The sequence below is a fragment of the Panthera leo genome, chromosome B4 (genome assembly GCF_018350215.1).
Source record: "Panthera leo isolate Ple1 chromosome B4, P.leo_Ple1_pat1.1, whole genome shotgun sequence".
Taxonomy (NCBI): domain Eukaryota; kingdom Metazoa; phylum Chordata; class Mammalia; order Carnivora; family Felidae; genus Panthera; species Panthera leo.
In genome coordinates this window covers 27,648,264-27,667,312 of record NC_056685.1, presented here as the reverse complement: position 1 = coordinate 27,667,312, position 19,049 = coordinate 27,648,264, and the positions used below count along the sequence as shown (strand labels likewise).

Here is a 19,049-nt window from a genome sequence, read left to right as displayed (position 1 = left end):
TTTTTATTGAAACAGTCGTTGTAAAGCTAATTGATGGGATTCTAACTTAATGCAGACACGCCATAGAGAAGGAAGAAAAAGCTAAAGATGGGAGCAGGGCTGAGACAGAAATGGACCTTACTAGCAGGGCTGCAAGGAGGTGAGACTGGAAGAGCCGTAGGAGACAGAGCTAGAGTGTGGTGACGAAACCAAAGCTCCATGGTGCTTTGCAGCCGGTGAGATTTAGGAGAGAAAAAGAATGTGAGGAATCCAAAATGATCTTGAAATTATATCAATTTTCTACCAACCTGCTTTGTTTAAGGATGATTGTATCACTGCATGTAGACAAGAGAAGAGCAAGAATGGTGGAGATGTGATTATTTCAAGGTGATGAATTAAATCTAAACTGATTGAAACACTGCCAGCCAAAATGATCCAAGAGCGTGAAATAATGAACAGTTTCACAATGCGTATCTATATCATGAATGTGTAAATGATACCGTCTTTATTTTATGTATTTATTTTACTGATGACTGTCATTTATTACCAAATGGTGTACTTTTATGCAGTGACTTCATCCTCATCATGATGGTAACCTCACTGGCTGAACAACTTCATTCTTTTAGCATTGAGAATCCAGGCGGGAAATTCCAAGGATGTTCTAGTTGATGTAGAAACACCCAAATATTTTTCTTACATCAGTACCTTTTACATTTTAATAAATAAGTAATAGAAGGATGCCTGTTTGTGAAAACTTGCCAAAACTTGGATCTTTTCAAATATACTAAAATGCACGGAGGACTTTTAACAGAAGAGCCACAGCATCAACATATTGCACGTATAGATAATGCTGGGAATCATTGTTTCCTAGGACTTGTTATCTGTAGGTGATGACACTTAAAACAGTGTTGATCTATCTGAAAAGCTCCAAGCCTTGTACTTGAGAAATTGAAAGTAGGACATTTTTTTTAATAGTTATTGAAGATAATTTTTAAGTCATTTTAGTAGTGTTTCAGTCCTTCTGAAAACAGAACCAGGCAGTCTGTCAATGATCAAAGGAAATTTACTACTGAAAAAAATAACTTAGATAATTATCTGTCACTTTAGGTTATGGAAAAGTGTAATAATGGCAAAATTAAAATGACATTACCTCAGATTTTAAATTTCACTATTCATTAAAAATATTACTTAGAATTTTAGAAACTTACTATTGCAAACTAAAAGATTTAAGTGGTATGAAAAGCACTCAATGGAACCGTAGAAGTATTGTTAATTAATTCCTAGCACTGTTGTTTTTATAGGACTGCTGACATTTATTCATTCAATAAACATTTGTTAAGCCTTGTTATATACCAGTCGCTGCTAGGTTCTGGAAATACCAAGGTAAATATGCCATTGTCCCTACCATCAGGAAATTCATAAAATTAAGGGGAAAACACACAGATTTAAACAGATATTGCTGCTAATAGAGAGCCAATGTGTGTTGGAAGATAATGGATAAATCAACAAAAATGTCTTGAACTGGCCAGGTGGACACTGCAGAAGAAGTTGAGTAGGAAGTATGTAGCAAGATAGGGGAGAGAAGCATCATGGAGGCGTATGAGGGAACCTGTTTGGCCAGCTTCAGAGATGCAGCTCTTAACAGTAGTGGGATGACCACACAGTCCAGTGTGTGGAAGGCTTCATGTGCTGTGTGAAAGAGGTCAGGCTTTATCTTGTGGACAACAGGGAGCCACTGAAGGACTTGAGGTCTAGGAAAAGCACGATTAGATTTGCATTAAAAAGACCATTTATGGGAGGCGCCTGGTTGGCTCAGTAGGTGAAGCATGCATGGGATGCTTGATCTCAGGGTTGCAAGTTTGACCCCACATCGGGTTTAGAGATTACTTAAAAAAATAATAATAAAAATTCACAGACCACTGGGTAAAGATGATGGTTGGAACTCAGTTGAAACACTGGAAGATAATTTTTTTTCCAGAAAGAGCAAAAATGAGAGAGAAAACATAGGAAAAGGGGGATAAAAGGTGTAACTGTCCAGAAAGGGTAGTTCCAGGCCGGGGGCGGAGGTGGGGGGGGCGCCGAGGGGGAGGGGGTGTAGGAAACAGAGAAAAGTAAATTAGGAAATCTCAAAAAAATAATTGAATAACCCAGGGTCTGAATATAGGGGTTCCCAGGTTGAAAAGGCCCACCAAACATTTGGCATATGGATGAAAATATGCTGAGATACTTCATTGTGAAATTTCTAAACATTGTTTCCATAGAGAAAAAATGAAAACAGACTGCATCCAAAGGATCACAGATAACTTTGGATTTGTTAACACAAACATTGGAAACCAAAAGACAGTGGAACAACACCTTTAAATTTCAATCTAGAGTTCTATACTCAGAAAAATTGTGGGGCACCTGGGTGGCTTAGTTAAGCATCTGACTTCAGCTCAGGTCATGATCTCATGGTCTGTGAGTTCAAGCCCCATGTTAGTCTCTGTGCTGACAGCTCGGAGCCTGGAGCCTGCTTTGGATTCTGTGTCTCCCTCTCTCTCTGCCCCTCCCCTGCTCTCTCTCTGTCTCCCTCTCTCTCTCTCTCTTTCTGCCTCTCTCTTTCAAAAATAAACATTAAAAAAATAAAAATAAAAAATAAAAATTACTAAGCAAAGTTTTGTTGATGGAGAGATAAAAATAGGGATAAATCTTCATTTTCCACAGTGGAACATCAGTAAGTAGATACTGCCTAAAACAACAGTCAAGAAGTAGGGTTGTAAGTATGTTATCCACAGATATGGAAAAGAAATACTGGAAGAATCAGCTCTGAGAATTCAAAGTGCTCGTCTCTGGGAAATCTAATGTACAGCATGGTGACTATAGTTAGTAATACTGTATGGTTTCCTGGAAATTTGCTTAAAAGAGTAGACCTTAAGTGTTTTCAGCACACACACACACACACACACACACACAGGTAGCTATGTGAGATGATGGGATATGTTCATTAACCTGATTGTGGTAACCATTTCACAAAGCATATATATGTCACATCATTGTATTGTACACTCTAAATATATACAATTTTATCTGTCAGTTCTACTTCAACAAATCTGAATAAAATAGAAATTTTTTCATTATAAAGGACAAAGAGAAAGATAGTTCTAGCTCTATCACAAAGAATAGGCTGGAAAGATGGAAGCCTGGAAGCCAGGAGGTAGGAAGACAGTTTAGGAGGCTGTTGTAATAGCAGCAAGACCTGACCTAAGGCAGTAGTGGGTATGGAGCAGAGGCGATAACTTTGAAAAACACCTTAGAGGAAACAGGAGCTACATTTCATCTGCAGGTAGCCAAGTGGAGATATGTAGTAAACAGAGAACGTTTCGCCCTGGAACCTGGGAACTAGAAATATAAATTTAGAGTTGTAGTTAGAGCCACAGGAGTTGGAAGAAATTATGTAGAAAACCTGTGAAGGGAAAAGAAATGAAGGCCTCAGGCTAGAACATATTTTCCTGGACAGATTTTGATTGAGGTGGAAAAATGCCCTCCCAAACATTCTGCCTTGTTCAGTCGTACGTGTAGCACATGTGAAGGAACTCTAGTATACGAGCACTTTATGAGGGTAAATGATTAGATATTATGGTTGGAAATAATGTTGTTTGTGTTTTGAAGTATAATCTGGTATATTCCCTTTATTCTTCTTGGAAATGCCAAAGATAGCAATAACCATTTCTTAGTTTTTGGAAGAATCCTGGAGAACTTTATTAACATACAAAACACGCTGTTTTTTGAATAGTTTTTTTTTTTTTTTACAATGTGTTTTCAATACATAAGACCTAGTTTAATGTTTTATTCAGCCAAAAAGTGAAGTATTATTATCTCTCCCTTCCTAATTTGGGGAAACTGGAACAGAAATAAGATAAAATGACTTCTCCAAGGTCACACAGTAAGAAGTTTTAGTTAAAAATGTACATCTCCTCAGTTTGCTGATCCTTTTCCACTTTTAACTCATTACATTGCATTTAATTCATTGAGATTGGGCTGGAACATGGTCCTGAAAATTAAGGGTCATTCTAGTCTTTTAGGGGTGTTTGGTTTGGGGAAGAATAGTGAGCATCTGGCGAGAACACATTAAAAACACAGCTAAAAACTTAGGGGATGTAGGACTATGTACTTCCAAAGTTTCCCCAATTCCAAGTAGAAAAGAAGTTGCCTTGGAGGGTCTTAAACAAATTAGTTCCCCAGGATGACTCTGTAAAGCACTTGACTGTGTCAGTGGCTGACATTCAGAAATATCTGAATTTAAAGAGGGGCTTTCTTACTGAACTCATTAGCAGTATGCAGCCATTTAGGGAAGGAAGGAGATTGTCAAATATTAATACATTATATTAATGAAGCACTAAGAATTTCCTAAATGGATCCAAATATATTCTGTAGATCCTCTTTCAGCTTTTCTAATCTTTTAGTACCAATTTGAGAATTTTATTATTTGTTTCTAAAATAGGACAGAGATAAGAGCCTTTATTACAACTGAGTGAATGATGAATGCTACTATTAGTCAGAATTTACGTACTATAAGCTTATATTATTTTAACAAAATTGAACCTTAAGGTATTTGGGTCCTCTTATTTATGTAAAAATCTCAAAAAACATGAATTCCATCATTGTTTAGAAGAGGTAGCTTTTTAAATCAATGAAAACCTCTTTGGAAAACAAGCAATTAATTGCTTATAAAGTTAAGCATACATTTAATATACCACCCAGCAATTCCACTCCTAGGCTTTCACCAAAGAGATGTCTACATAAAGACTTGGACACGAATATTTATAGTGGTTTTATTCATGATAGCCCAAAACTGGCAACAACCCAGATGCCCATCAGTGGGTGCATGAATATCATTCGGCAAGAGAGGGGAATGATTTGATGCACACAACATGAGAATTCGTATTGTTTGACTGATATGAAATAATATGAAATTCTAGAACAGGCAAAGCTAATTTATAGTGACAGAAAGCATCAATGATTGCCCGGGCCCTGTAATGAGGGGTGGGGTTGACAGTAGCGAGCACAAGGGAACTTCTTCAGGTAATGAGGGAACTTTCTGAAGTGATATTAATATTTTATATTTTCTTAAAATATGTCTGGGATTGGTTTCAAGTATGGTATGATGTGTAAAACAGAGAAAACTACCTTTGAAAGAAGAATGTATTACGTATAGTCCCTTAAGAGGAGGGGCATGCCATCCAAGGTGGCCACATTGGGAAGTTCTGGCATTGGTCAGGAGGCAGAAGGAGCTATGGGAAAGCATGGCCTGGAGCCTTTTTTGTGGTTTTCCTGGGAAAGACAAGGCAGGGCAAGGTAAACAGTTAGGATTGGCTAGTTTGAATGATTTCAGTAGCTCCAGGCTTTAGGATGGTCCTAGTCCTCTAGCACCTGGCCCTGGGGTGATTTAGACCTGGGAAATTATGGGCAAGTTATGTGACAGCAAGATAATGGAGGTGGTTGGGGATGTGGACTTTGTATATGGAAGGTGTGTTCACAGCGGAGTTGTTTGCCATCTCCAGGATTAGCTAGCCCTGAAATGGGCACTTGGTCCTGCCAGCCAGGCCCCTAATATGAAGCAAGAATGTAATACTACAGTGGCGTTTATGTTTATGTATATGTTTGTTGTATATAAATTATACCTCAATTAAGTTGATTTGAAAAGTAAAAAAAAAAAAAAAAAAATAGTGAAATATAATGGCCGCATGAAATTACTTAAAACAAGCTAGGAAAATTCATCCACAAGTGCATTAAATTTTTTCAAACAATACCTAAGTATATAAAGGACAAGAGCAGCATTGAATACCTCACAATTATAAGTTCATTCAAGCAGTTCCTTTTTCTCCTCCTCTGTGTCGTGACCATTTTCAGTTCCTTAATACATAAGAAAGTTGGCTTTTTCAGTTATACGTTGTCTGAGGTCACACAACCTATCTCAGTCCTTTCCTGCCACGTTCCTAATGTGTACATTATGTATTCTTAGGTCTCATTAAAAAAAAAGCATCAGTCAGCTTCTTCCTCAACTTTTTCAGTGACAGAGTTTAAATATGTCATGTAGCATGTTCTGGAATAGGTTCCATGGCTGAATGTCATTAATCATGAGGAAGTTCTTCTTTGTTTCACTGATTTTCCTTCAATTCTAGTGTCCAGGACAAAAGCGTTCTATGTAGTATTTCCATTGACCTGGTCGACCCTATTGTGTGTGTGTGTGTGTGTGTGTGTGTGTGTGTGTGTGTGTGTGGGCATGAGACTATAGATGCTGGCGAGGATGTGGAGAAACAGGAACGCTCTTGCACTGTTGGTGTGAATGCAAACTGGTGCAGCCGCTCTGGAAAACAGTGTGGAGGTTCCTCAAAAAATTAAAAATAGACCTACCCTATGACCCAGCAATAGCACTGCTAGGAATTTACCCAAGGGATACAGGAGTACTGATGCATAGGGGCACTTGTACCCCAATGTTTATAGCAGCACTTTCAACAATAGCCAAATTATGGAAAGAGCCTAAATGTCCATCAACTGATGAATGGATACAGAAATTGTGGTTTATATGCACAATGGAATACTACCTGGCAATGAGAAAGAATGAAATCTGGCCTTTTGTAGCAACATGGATGGAACTGGAGAGTGTGATGCTAAGTGAAATAAGCCATACAGAGAAAGACAGTACCATATGTTTTCACTCTTATGTGGATCCTGAGAAACTTAACATAAGACCATGGGGGAGGGGAAGGAAAAAAAAAAGAGGTTAGAGAGGGAGGGAGCCAAAACATAAGAGACTCTTAAAAACAGAACAAACTGAGGGTTGATGGGGGGGTGGGAGGGAGGGGGGGGTGGGTGATGGCTATTGAGGAGGGCACCTGTTGGAATGAGCACTGGGTGTTGTATGGAAACCAATTTGACAATAAATTTCATATTTAGAAGAAAAAAAGGAAGGGAGGGTGGAGAGGGAGGGAGAGTCTGCATGGAGGAGAGCATGAGCGTGTCTATGAATTTAGGAATCAGACACACCTGGGGAAATTAAGTTGGGTCATCCTAATGATGTTTCATGTGTTACTTAATTTCTTTGAGCCTCAGTTTCTTGACTTGAAAGATGACAACTGCTGATGCTCATGTGAGGATAAGAGAGATGTGTGAATTAACTTACCAGCATACAGTAAGCACTCAGTGCAGAAGAGTTACAGTGTAGAAAGGGTAGGTGAAGTTGTCATCTGTGGATTCACCAACTCTGGTTCTAGCCTCAAACCTAAAACCGGTGCAGTCGTCACTGTCCAGTACTTGAAAATCAAAAGTCACGGTGGAATCAGAAGTAGAGGAAGGCCTGAGAGGCAAGCAGCTACCCAATTCACATTATTTTAACATACAAAGAGGAGCCTGTTATAATTACCAATGGTGAGGTACCCAAGACTTTATTACCTTTTAAAATATTTTCATATTTCAAGTTCTCCTGGCCAAATTTATTATATTATGGCATTTATCTGAATGACACTGTATCAGGCAGGTGATGTATGACATGTTTATTCTCTGGGAAATAGCTCCCTAGAAATAATTATCTAGATGAACATCCACATTGCAGCTCTGTTTGGTGCCCATATACACACAAAGGAGAATGCACTGAAACACACATTCACACCATGCGTTAATGTTAATAAGCTTGTTGAGCATGGAGTAAATGATTTTTACTTTTTCTGTAAGTTTCTTTGTCTAAATTTATTTTTAAGACAAGGTAGCATAACAAAGACCAGGTGCTATCTGCCTTAGGTTCCCTCAACTAGGAATAAATGGGAGATTTCCATTTCCAGAACCATCAAGCTGTCACTTCTCAAGTAACCAATTCACCTAATTTTCATTTTTAATCAACTCTTTAAATATGACGTATTAACTAAAATTAAAAGTAATCATGTGAGTGATTTATAGGGCATATTGTATTAAGTCATGCTATAATTTATGGCATTCACTGTTTGCATTCATTTTTTTCCCTTTCAGATAGATTTTTCTGCTTAATATGTTTTTTGGCATTCAAATAAGAAAAGTCAGCTTATTGCTTTGGATTCTGTGTCTTCCTCTCTCTCTGCCCCTCTCCTGCTCACGCTCTGTCTCTGTCTCTCTCTCTCTCTCTCACACACACACAAATAAATAAGCAGTAAAAAAAAAATTATTAAAAAGAAAAGCTAGGTTATAATTATCAGAGAGTGTATATACTGTGAAGGACACACTGCCTGCTAGTGCTGTATCAGGGTACCTGGAGTAAAGATGCATATTGACTTCGCTTGTATGGTATTTGAAAAATACTGTTAGGTCCTGTGTATTTTTAATGCAACTTTTCCTCTAGCACATTTTTGTAATGCACTTTTATTTCTAATCAGAAGATGCAAGATTATGATTATTCATAAGTTTTCTTCACTTAGCATTAGGCATATTTATTACATAATTTATTCATTTACTATAATTAAAGTAGAGAATTAAAGACAGCAGTACTTTATGTTTATGTGGCAGAGGAAGGCATTAGACTCCATTTGAGCAAATTTTCGACTTCAACTGCCAAAATATTGGGGGTACAGGTAAAATTATTTTAATGGCATTCCATATATAGCATTCCAGAGCAATAATATAAAGACTTTTTTTTTCTTTTTTTCTTTTTTTTTCTGATAGCAAAGATACTATTTATTCACTAGGGAAACTTAGATATCCATAAACATAAAAAGGAAAGTAAATAGCAATTAATCCCCACTCAGAAATAACCCCTTTTAATATTTAGTAGCTTTCTCATGCATATATGGGGGAGAAATATTGAACCATACCTCTCTGCAACCAACCCCTTTCATACAAAAATGTATGATAAGCATTTTTCATATTTTTAGTATTTTAAGAAGCATTGTTTGTAATAGTTTTATTGTAAAAATGTATCCTAATTTACTTAGAGGTTTTACATTTGGTGTGTATGGCACCCTAAAGAATTCTAAAAAGGTAATAAAAATGATGATAATGAAGATGGATGGCAATATAGCTTTGCACATTATCATGATGACTTTCTGAAGTGGAGGAAAGGTCAGAATCAAAAGGAATGCCGAGCTTTAAGGCTTAGTATGCATATTGCAAAAATACCCCTTAGAGTCTCCATGTGAATATCACTCCCCATTAAGTAGGTTGCCTTGTTTTGTTGGTTTCTTTTGCTGTGCAAAAAGCACAATTTTGGTGTAGTCCCAATTGTTCATTTTTGCCTTTGTTTCCCTTGCCTGAGGAAAAAAATGTTGCTAAGGCTGATGTCAAAGAATTATTACCCATGTTTTCTTCTAGGAGTTTTATGGTTTCACATTTAGGTCTTTAATCCATTTTGAGTTTTGTTGGTTTTTTTTGTTTGTTTGTTTGTTTGTTTTTTGTATGGTGTAAGAACCCGACCCAGTTTCAGTCTTTTGCATGTAGCTGTCCAGTTTTTCCAACATTATTAATTGAAAAAACAGTCTTTTCTCCATTGTATTTTCCTGCCTCCTTTGTCATAGAGTAAATGACCATATAATTGTGGGGGTTTTTCTGGGCCTCTGTTCTATTCTGCTGATCTGTGTGTCTGTTTTTGTGATGCTGCCATACTGTTTTGATTACCACAGCTTTGTAGTATAGTTTGAAATCTGGAATTGTGATGCCTCTACCTTTGTTCTTTCTCAAGATTGCTTTGGCTCTTTGGAATATTTTGTGGTTCCATACAAACTTTAGCATTATTTGTTCTAATTGTATGAAAAATGCTGTTGGTATTTTGATGGGGATTGCATTGAATCTGTAATTACTTTGAGTATTATGAAGATTTCAGTAATATTAATTCTTCCAGTTCATGAGCATGGAATATCTTCTCATTTGTTTGTGTTGTCTTTAATATCTTTCATCAGTTAAGTTTTATAGTGTTCAGGTAAGTTTTATAGGTCTTTCAACTCCTTGGTTAAATTTATTCCTAGGTGTTTTGTTCTTTTTGGTGCAATTGTAAATAGATTGTTTTCTCAAGTTCTCTTTCTTCTACTTCATTATTAGTGTATAGAAATACAACAGATTTCTGTATATTGATTTTGTATCCTGCAACTTTCCTGAATTCATTTATTAGTTGTAATAGTGGAGTCTTTAGGATTTTCTATACATCGTATTATGTCATCTGCAAATAAGGAAAGTTTGACTTATTCCTTACCAATTTGGATGTCTGCTATTTCTTTTTCTTATCTAACAGCTGCAGCTAGGACTTCCAGTACTATGTTGAATAAACATGTTAAGAGTGGACATCCTTGACTTGATCCTGATGTTTGTGGAAAAGCTCTCAGGTTTTCACCATTGAGTATGATGTGTAGGTGTGGGTTTTTCATATATGGCCTTTGTTATGTTGAAGTACATTCCCTCTAAATTGACTTTGTTGAGGGTTTTTTATCATGAATGGATGTGGTATCTTGTCAAATGCTTTTTGTGCATCTATTGAGATATTAATGTGGTTTTTATCCTATCTCTTGTTAATGTGAGGAATTATATTGATTGGTTTGCAAATATTGAATGACCCTTGCATCCCTGGAATACATCTTACATGATTGTGGTGAATAATTTTTTAATGTATTGTTGAATTTGGTTTGCTAGTATTTTGTTGAGAATTATTGAATCTGTGTTCATCAGGGATATTGGCCTGTAGTTTTCTCTTTTTGTAGTGCCTTTGGTCTAAAATTTTGCTTATACTTTTTGCTTTTATGTTATTGGGGGTGTTGGTCTGGAGGTTTCTTTCCTTCTATTGGCTTTTTATCTGGTTTTAGTATCTGTATAATACTGGCCTCATAGAATTACATTGTTAGAATTCCCTCATTTTCAATTTTCTGAGAATATTTGTATATAATTGGTGTTATTGCTTCTTTATTCAGTAGATTTCATCAAAGCAACTATTTGGGACTGGTATTTTCTTTGAGGAAACATTTTTAACTAAAAATTCAATTCTTTGAAAATATAATAAGTCTCACTTCTTTTTTTTATTTCTTTTATTTTTATTTATTTATTTTTTATTCTCAAGTTAGTTAACACACAATATAGTCTTGGCAACAGGAGTAGAACCCAATGACTCATCACTTACATATAACACCCAGTACTCATCCCAACAAGTGCCCTCCTTAATGTCCATCACCCATTTAACCCACCTCCCTACCCCAACCCCATCAACCCTCAGTTTGTTCTCTGTATTTAAGAGTCTCTTATGATTTTAAGGCTCACTTCTTGAGTGAGCTTTGATAGTTTGTGTCTTTCAGGGAATTTGTTCATTTTATTTAAATTTATCAAATTTATTGCCAAAATGTTGTTTGTAATGATCCCTATTTTTAATAGCATTAGTGTCTGTAGTGATGTCACCTCTCATTCCTGATATTGGTCATTTGTGTCTTCTTTCTTCTGATGAATTAAGCTAAAGGTTTATCAAATTTATTGATATTGTCAAAAAAATCTGCTTTTTATTTAATTATTTTTATCTATTTTTCTGTTGTTCATTTCACTTATTTCCTCTCCTTTTTTCCTCTCCAATCTCTTACTTCTTTTTTTACACTTTGGGTTAAATTTGTTTTTTCTGGTTTTTAAGGTAGAAACTGAGGCCATTGACTTGAGATCTACTTTATTTACTCAAAGAGATGCTTAGTAGTCTCAATTTCTCCCTATGTATTGCTTTTTGATATGTTGTATTTGCATTTCACTCAGTTCAAAAGACTATAATTTTCATTTTGATTTCTTCTTTGAACCCATAGGTTATTTATAAGTATGTGATTTAATGAACAAATATTTGGAAATTTTTCAGGTAGTATTTGTGGGTTTTCTTTATTTGTTTTGCTTTCTACTTTAATTCCATTGTGGTCAGAGAGCATATTATACATACATTATATGACTTGAATCCTCTTAAGTATATTGAGACTTGTTTTTATGGCCCAGAATATATAGTCTGTCTTGATAAATATTTCATGTGCTTTGAAAACAATGTGTATTCTGTTATGTTGGGTGAAATATTTTATAAATGTCAGTCAGGTCAAATTGACCTCTAATATCTTTAGTGATTTTCTGTCTCTTATTATTGATTATAAATTATTGTATATTTCTCCTTGAAGCTCTGTCAGTTTTTGCTTTATGTATTTTGAAGCTCAGTTATTTGGGATATAAACATTTGACATTATTGTCTCTTTTTGATGAGTTGACCTTTTATAATTATGAAATGATCTTCCTTACGCCTGGTAACATTCATTGCTCTGTAATCTACTTTTTCTGATACTAATATAGCCATTCTACCTTTCTTTTGTCTTGTACTAGCATGATATATCTTTTTACATTCTTTTAATTATAATCTATTTGTATCCCCATATTTAAAGTGCCTTTCTTACAGGCAACATATAGTTGAACCTTGCATATTTATCCAAGCATTATCTTTTATTATGATATTTAGATCATTTGTATTTAATATTATTATTGATATGATTAGATTTTAATCTATCATCTTGCTCATTTTTTTGTGTTTTTCCCATCTGTTTTATTCTTTTTTCATTTTCCCTTGAAAAACTGAATATTTTTATGATTCCATTTTTGTATTGTTGGCTTTGTCTCTAAAATTCTTTGTTTAGCGACTTTAGGTATTGCTTTCAGATGTATAATATATATGTTTAATTTACCATAATCTACCTCCCAGTGATATTATACCACTTCACTGATAATATAAGAAACTTAAAATTATATACTTATATTACTCCCCTCTCAATTTTGGTCAAATTGTTACCATATATCATTTTTACATACGTTATAAACCCCACATTGCATTCTTAATTATTTTTATTTAAATAGTTATATTTTTAGGAGATTTAAATATTAAGGAAAAAAAGCCTTGTATGCTTACCATGTAGTTCCCATTTCTAGTATTTTTCCTTCCTATATATAAACCCATACCCTAATCTAGTGTTTTATTCTTTCTGCCTAAAAGATATTGTTTAGCATTTTTATAGTGTAGTGGACTTGTAATGAATTCTTTCAGCTTTTGTATTTACAAAAAAATCCTTCATTTCTTCTTTATTTTTTTAAAGATACTGTCTCTGAACATAGAATTCTAGATTACAGGTTTTTTTTCTTACAGTATTTAAAGATGCTGCTCCACTGTCTTCTCACTTGCATTGTTTCCAACAAGAAGTCCTCTATACGTAAGATATGTTGGGAATGCCTTTAAAAAACTTTTTTTTTCCCACTATTTTTGACCAACTTGGTCATAATATTCTTTGGTATAGTTTTCATGGGTTTTTGTGCTCCAGGTTTTTGAGCTTTTTAGATCTGTGTGTTTATAGCTTTACTCAAATTTGGAAAATTTTCTGCCATTATTTCTAAAATGATTTTTTTTTTTTTTGTCTTTCCATCTTTCACCTCTCCAATTACTGATATATTTAGGCTGCTTGAAGTTGTCCTGTTGCTGGCTAACCATTTCTCCTTTTTTCTCTCTTCTTTTTTTACTCTCGCCTTCTGAGTTTCATTTTAGAAAATCTCTATTACTGTGCCTTCAAGTTTGCTAACTTTTTTTTTTTTTTGACATGGCTAATGTGCTATTAATCCCATCCGGTCGGTGTATTTTCATTTTGTATATTATAGTTTTCATCTCTGGAAATTTTATGTGGGTCTTTTTAATATCTTTCCTGTATATATTTAACTTTTTGAACATGTGAAATAGTTATTACTTAATTACAGTTTGAACTTTGACCACTAATTCTAATAGCTGTGTCAGTTCAGGGTCAGTTTGATTATTTTCTGCATTATGGCTCATGTTTTCCTGCCTCTTTGCATGCTTAATTTTTAATTAGATGTTAGATATTATGAATTTTACCTTGTTGCGTGATGGATATTTTTGTAGGTCTGTAAATAATTCTTGAGTTTTGTTCTAAATGCACAGTTAAGACACTTGGAAATAGCGTGTTCCTTTTCACTCTTGCTTTAAGATTTGTTATATGAAACCAGAGAGGGGTGCATGGGTGGCTCAGTTGGTTAAGCATCCAACTCTTGATTTCAGTTCAGGCCATGTTCTCACAGTCGTGAGATTGAGCTCCATGGTGGGCTCCACGTGGGTCTCAGCATTGGGCATGGAGCCTGCTTAAGGTTCCTCTCTCTCCCTCTCCTTCTGTCCCCACCCCCCTTGCATGTGCTCACACATATGAGCTCTCTCTCTCCCCCCTCTCTCTCAAACAAACAAAAGAAACCAGAGAAATGCTTGGTGTAGGGCTTAATTAAACTATTTCCCTTTACTAAGGCAAGACCCTTCTTTGTGCTCTACTTGATGTCCTGTGAATTAGGGGTGTTTTCAGTCTGGCTGGTGGGAATAGGCAATATTCCTGCCCCACTGTGAGTGTTGAGCAGCTTGGATCTTCTCATGATGAAAGGTAGTTTCTTCACTTGCATGTGCTGAGCAGTACATGAGCAAATACTTGATGGAGACCCTCTTTATTGCTGTTTCTCTTTTTCTTTCTAGAGCTTTTTCCCCACTACTCTGGGACTCTCCACAGGGTTCTCCCTTCCTACAACATTGCTCGTCTCATTTGTTTCCTGTTTCCCAGGACATCAGTCTTTCGTGATCTGGTGTCCAGTGTTTTGAAATACTGTTTCGTGTATTTTGTCTATATTTTTGGTTGTTTCAGGCAGGAGGACAAATCTGGTCTCTGTTACTCAGTCTTGGCTATAGCAAATGTCATGCCTTTTAATTTTGGCTGGTTTTCTATTTAAAAGCATTTAACATTCTGAATAGAAAAATTCGTGTCTTTACCTTCATGGCTTCTGTCTTTGGTGTCATGCTAGAAACACTTTTGTGTTTGATGGCTTATAAGATATTTACCTATGTTTTTTTCAATGTACTTAATTGCCTTATTTTTATATTCAAATAGTGCGAGTATATATTGTAGACTATTTGGAAATATCTTGCATTATAGACAGGTTGGAAAATAGCTCAGTTAAAGGCAAAAACAATGTAATGCCTCAACAAACACCTTGCCAAAACATATCTTAACATATTGCCTGCCATGCATTTTGCAATACCTTTGTTTTTTATATAGTTGTAATCCTACAGTATATGTCATTTAGGGTGTTCACTCAGTGCATTTTCCATTGTGCTACATAATCTTCATAATTGTATCTTAGTGTCTGAATTATATGTCATCAAATGAGTATATTACAACTATACTACCTTTACCTATATTGTTAAACATTTTAGTTATTTCTTCTTAAGTAGAGTATACGAAACATAATTATCTGACAGAGCATTTTCAGGGAATCTTAATTTTGCCAACTTTCACATTTCCCTGGCCTTCATTGGGCAGAGATGCTGATATAATTCCTCTCTCGTGGTGTCATTGCTTCCCTCTCTAAGCCCATACTAGTACATTCAGTAAAATCCTGCCCGTATAAAAATGAGAAGGAAATAAAAGCATTAGTTTCTTAATAGTTCAGTCCATTTCTTATTACTCTTACAATTATAAATTGGAAGAATTTTTAAAGAGCTTATAATTTATATTTTTCATGTGTATGAACAAGGCATCTGAATTGTTTTCTAATTATTATTTGTGTTTGGTTATTTTTTAGGGACATTGTTATTCAAGTCAAAAACATCATAATGCAGAATTTTTTATCAATACCACCAAAAGATCAACAAGGTAAGATGAACCATGCTGAGGAAAATGGTCATGTGTATGTTATAAACAGTTTTAATTGATACATTCAATGCCACTGTCCTCTGACCAGAGGTAATTTATTTCCAGGAACTAAGAACAAAATCCTAATTATATAGGAAAGTTGATTTCCTTTGTTAAATTACTTAAGTGTATAAAAGGACATGTATCCTTGACTGAGAACTTGAGAGCGGGTCATCTCAACCCACACAAAACTCAGAACCCAGCCTATTAGCTGGCACATAGCTGGTACCAGTAGATGTCAAATGAAACTATGGAGTATTGGCTTTGGTGAAGCTGAATCACATGTGTCTTAGAAGACTATATATATATTCTTATACACATGCACATACAACAGATATGTAGAGGGAGGGGATATTTGACTTGTTTTTTCCCATAGTCATTTCAAAAGAAACATACGAAAAACCATTCCCCAGCCCCATATGATTTATAAAAAAGAAAATCGTGGTTTTTTAAGAAGAGCTCCTGGAGTTTTCAGAAAAGCAGTTTACAGGTGGAGATAGAGTCTTTTCTGAATGAAGAGCAATTAAATTTTCTGCACTGTAAAGGGCAAATTCCAACCTTTAGGAAGAATTCAAGTCTTTCACCTGCCCCTACATGCTCTCTTCTACACAGAAGAGAAGTTTTGATATGTTTGTGAGAAAAATAATGTCTTCAATGATACAAAATTAGGCTTCCTTCATGGAAGAGAAATAACTTAGCCAATGGAGGGAATTTGCTATAAAGAACCCTTAACAGAAGCAGACACTCCTTGATCTCTCTACCCAAAGGAAAGACAGTGTCATAACTGTTAAGAGCACTGAGTCTGGTTTTGACACTCAGGTCTACCACTGATTTGCATGTCTTAGGTGCATCACTTGACCTCAGCTTTCTCATCTATGAATCTTTAAAGTGAACATAGTAAGTACTACCTTATAGGTCATATAGAGATTAAAGGAGAAATATATATAAATCACCCAGCATATTCCAAATTACATAGTGGGCTCTTCATCGTTGTTTTTGATACCTGGTCTCCCTGTATGTGTGGAGGCTGATGCAGGCAGTGAGATGAACATGGCTGCCTCCTGCTTCTGGTGCCTACTGGCCGTAAAAGGCCACGCATGATCCAAGGTGACCCAAGGGACGTAAACATGGGGCAGACTTCTGGCTTAGTTCTCATCCAGACATTTGGCCAAAGGAATGGTAAGATTGTCTGAAACTCACACAAGATCCGTCCACAAACATGAGGGTACGAAAGGACATGGGATGAGAGAGACGAGAGCAATCCTAACCAGAAATAAAATGTATGCATTTCCTGTGAATGTTTTCTGGTTTATATCCTTTGGAAGATTTCTGCAGTGGTAGGTAGCTGATCAAGGGTTTGGAAATTTAGTGTCCTAGTTGGTATCACCTTCTTCATCTCAGCAAGATGTGTGACTGCTTATGAGGAAGAACGCTGGGCCAAATGTCAAAACAGCTGCCCTCCTTTCCCTCATCTGCTGCCAACCAACTGTGGAAATTCAGACTGGTTATTTTATCCCTAAACCTTGGTTTCCCTGTTAGTAAATCCAGGATTACTAGACATTCTTTTCCATCTCTAAAAGGTTGTAAGTGTGTGTGAATATCTAAGCAACAAGCTGCTTGGTTTCTGGCTGATACAGGGCAGTAAAACATGTCACCACGCACACCTCCTGCCTACTTTGTTTCTCATCAAGGCTTGTTTTGTTTGTTTTGTTTTGTCTACCTCTCGAGCTGTTGCCTAAGCATAGTTATACCGCCATGGACTTGGCCAGAAAATAAGACCCTTCAAGCCTAGCTAGGAGTTCAGTAGCTCTTAGTAAGTACTTGGTCAGTCTTTTCTGGGACCAAAGATGCTTAAGCCTCCAACCCAGAATTTAACAGAAAAAAAGAATAATGAAAAGAGCTCAATTAATCAAGTGCCTCCAGGGTAATAGTCACTCTACCCACAACTTTACATCCTTTGTTTTATCTAATCCTACCCTAAACTAGGTATAATCTTTAATCTAAAGGTTCAGGGAGATTGGTTACTTTTACCAAGATCACCAGTCAGTTAAGTGACTGAGCTAAGATTTGAACCCAGATCTATCAAAATCCAAAACTCACTATTTGTCCCCTGTGTCACACTGTAAATCTATAAAGAATATTTCTAATTCTGTTTTTAGATGATCCCTCTTTTTCTTCTCTGATCAAACATGCTAGTTTTTATTTCTGTCATCAAGTATAATCCATTATGTGACATGAGGAATGTGTTGGGCACATGTCATTAATTAAATGCTGAGTACTTTATTTAACACACCATGGATGGCTACCTATAAGGTATGATACTTTTAAATTTCAGACTTGTAAACACACATGCACATATACATACTAATGTATGAAGTTCGGGGTAGAATGTTACCAGCAGAGTTGTGGGGCTTAAGAAAATCCAACGTATCACGTACTATCTCCTATTATTTCAGTGGTGGAAGCAGCTTTAATGATCACCAGTGTAATACTTAACGAGGAGCTATGTCAGATCCTAAAGATCGGAGAGATCCAAAATAAATCAGACATCCTGTGCTTTTACAAAACACAAAATCCTATTAGAAGAGCAGACATGTATATAATTAACTAGAATAACGCGTGACAGATGATGTACTGGAAGTGAGTATGACATACTTGAGAACATGGAGGAAGGGATACTTGGGTAGGCCAGAAGTTTTGAGGCTGACATTTTGGTCAGGAAACACAACAGAAGGGATGATATTTGTGCAGGACATTAACACATGTGTAGAAGACAACCACGTGGAATTTAGGGGTCAAAGGATATAGGTTTAAAGTTGGGAAAAACTAGAGGAAACTAATTAGAAATTCTAGTGCCTTCTATTTAAATGTTTTCTAATTTTGGATAAAGAGATTTAATATTGTAGTATTACTCTAATGATAATTTGTACTGTATTAAAAGCTTTTCCATTATAATTTAGTGTCATCATTATTCCTGTGTGAAGTTATTATAGAATCTCCAGAAGTTCATTAGACTTATTTCATTACAATTTTCTGTCTTTTCATACTTTCAGGATTTGGGGATAAGATTTATGATTTTCCCATAACTTTCTGGTTTTTTGTTTGATATTTTCAAGTGATAAAATAATAGAAATATCTTTTTGATATTTTCCACAATAAGATAATAGAAATATAAGGGCAGGTATTTTGTGTAGAAAATAGCAAATTGTAGCAAATAATAAACCATGTCTTTGAAAAAAAAAGGCACAAAAACAACAGGAAAAGGCCATCTACGGTTGTTGGTAACTTCTACTTTAAATCTGTTGACAGACAAAACCACTACAGTGACTGAAAATTCACAGGAATTTACTTACTTGCCAG

At 35.6% G+C, this 19,049-nt stretch overlaps 1 protein-coding gene across 4 annotated transcripts in view; it reads left to right on the top strand.

Moving 5' to 3' along the window:
* ZNF438 (zinc finger protein 438) overlaps positions 1-19,049 on the top strand; it is a 171,306-nt gene that overhangs the window by 128,870 nt on the left and 23,387 nt on the right. For all 4 annotated transcript variants that reach the window (XM_042945247.1, XM_042945246.1, XM_042945244.1 and 1 more), the window contains one exon: positions 15,580-15,650. In XM_042945247.1, coding sequence (XP_042801181.1) covers positions 15,611-15,650 — 40 coding nt within the window. In that variant the 5' untranslated portion in view covers positions 15,580-15,610. The remainder of the gene's footprint in view (positions 1-15,579; positions 15,651-19,049) is intronic.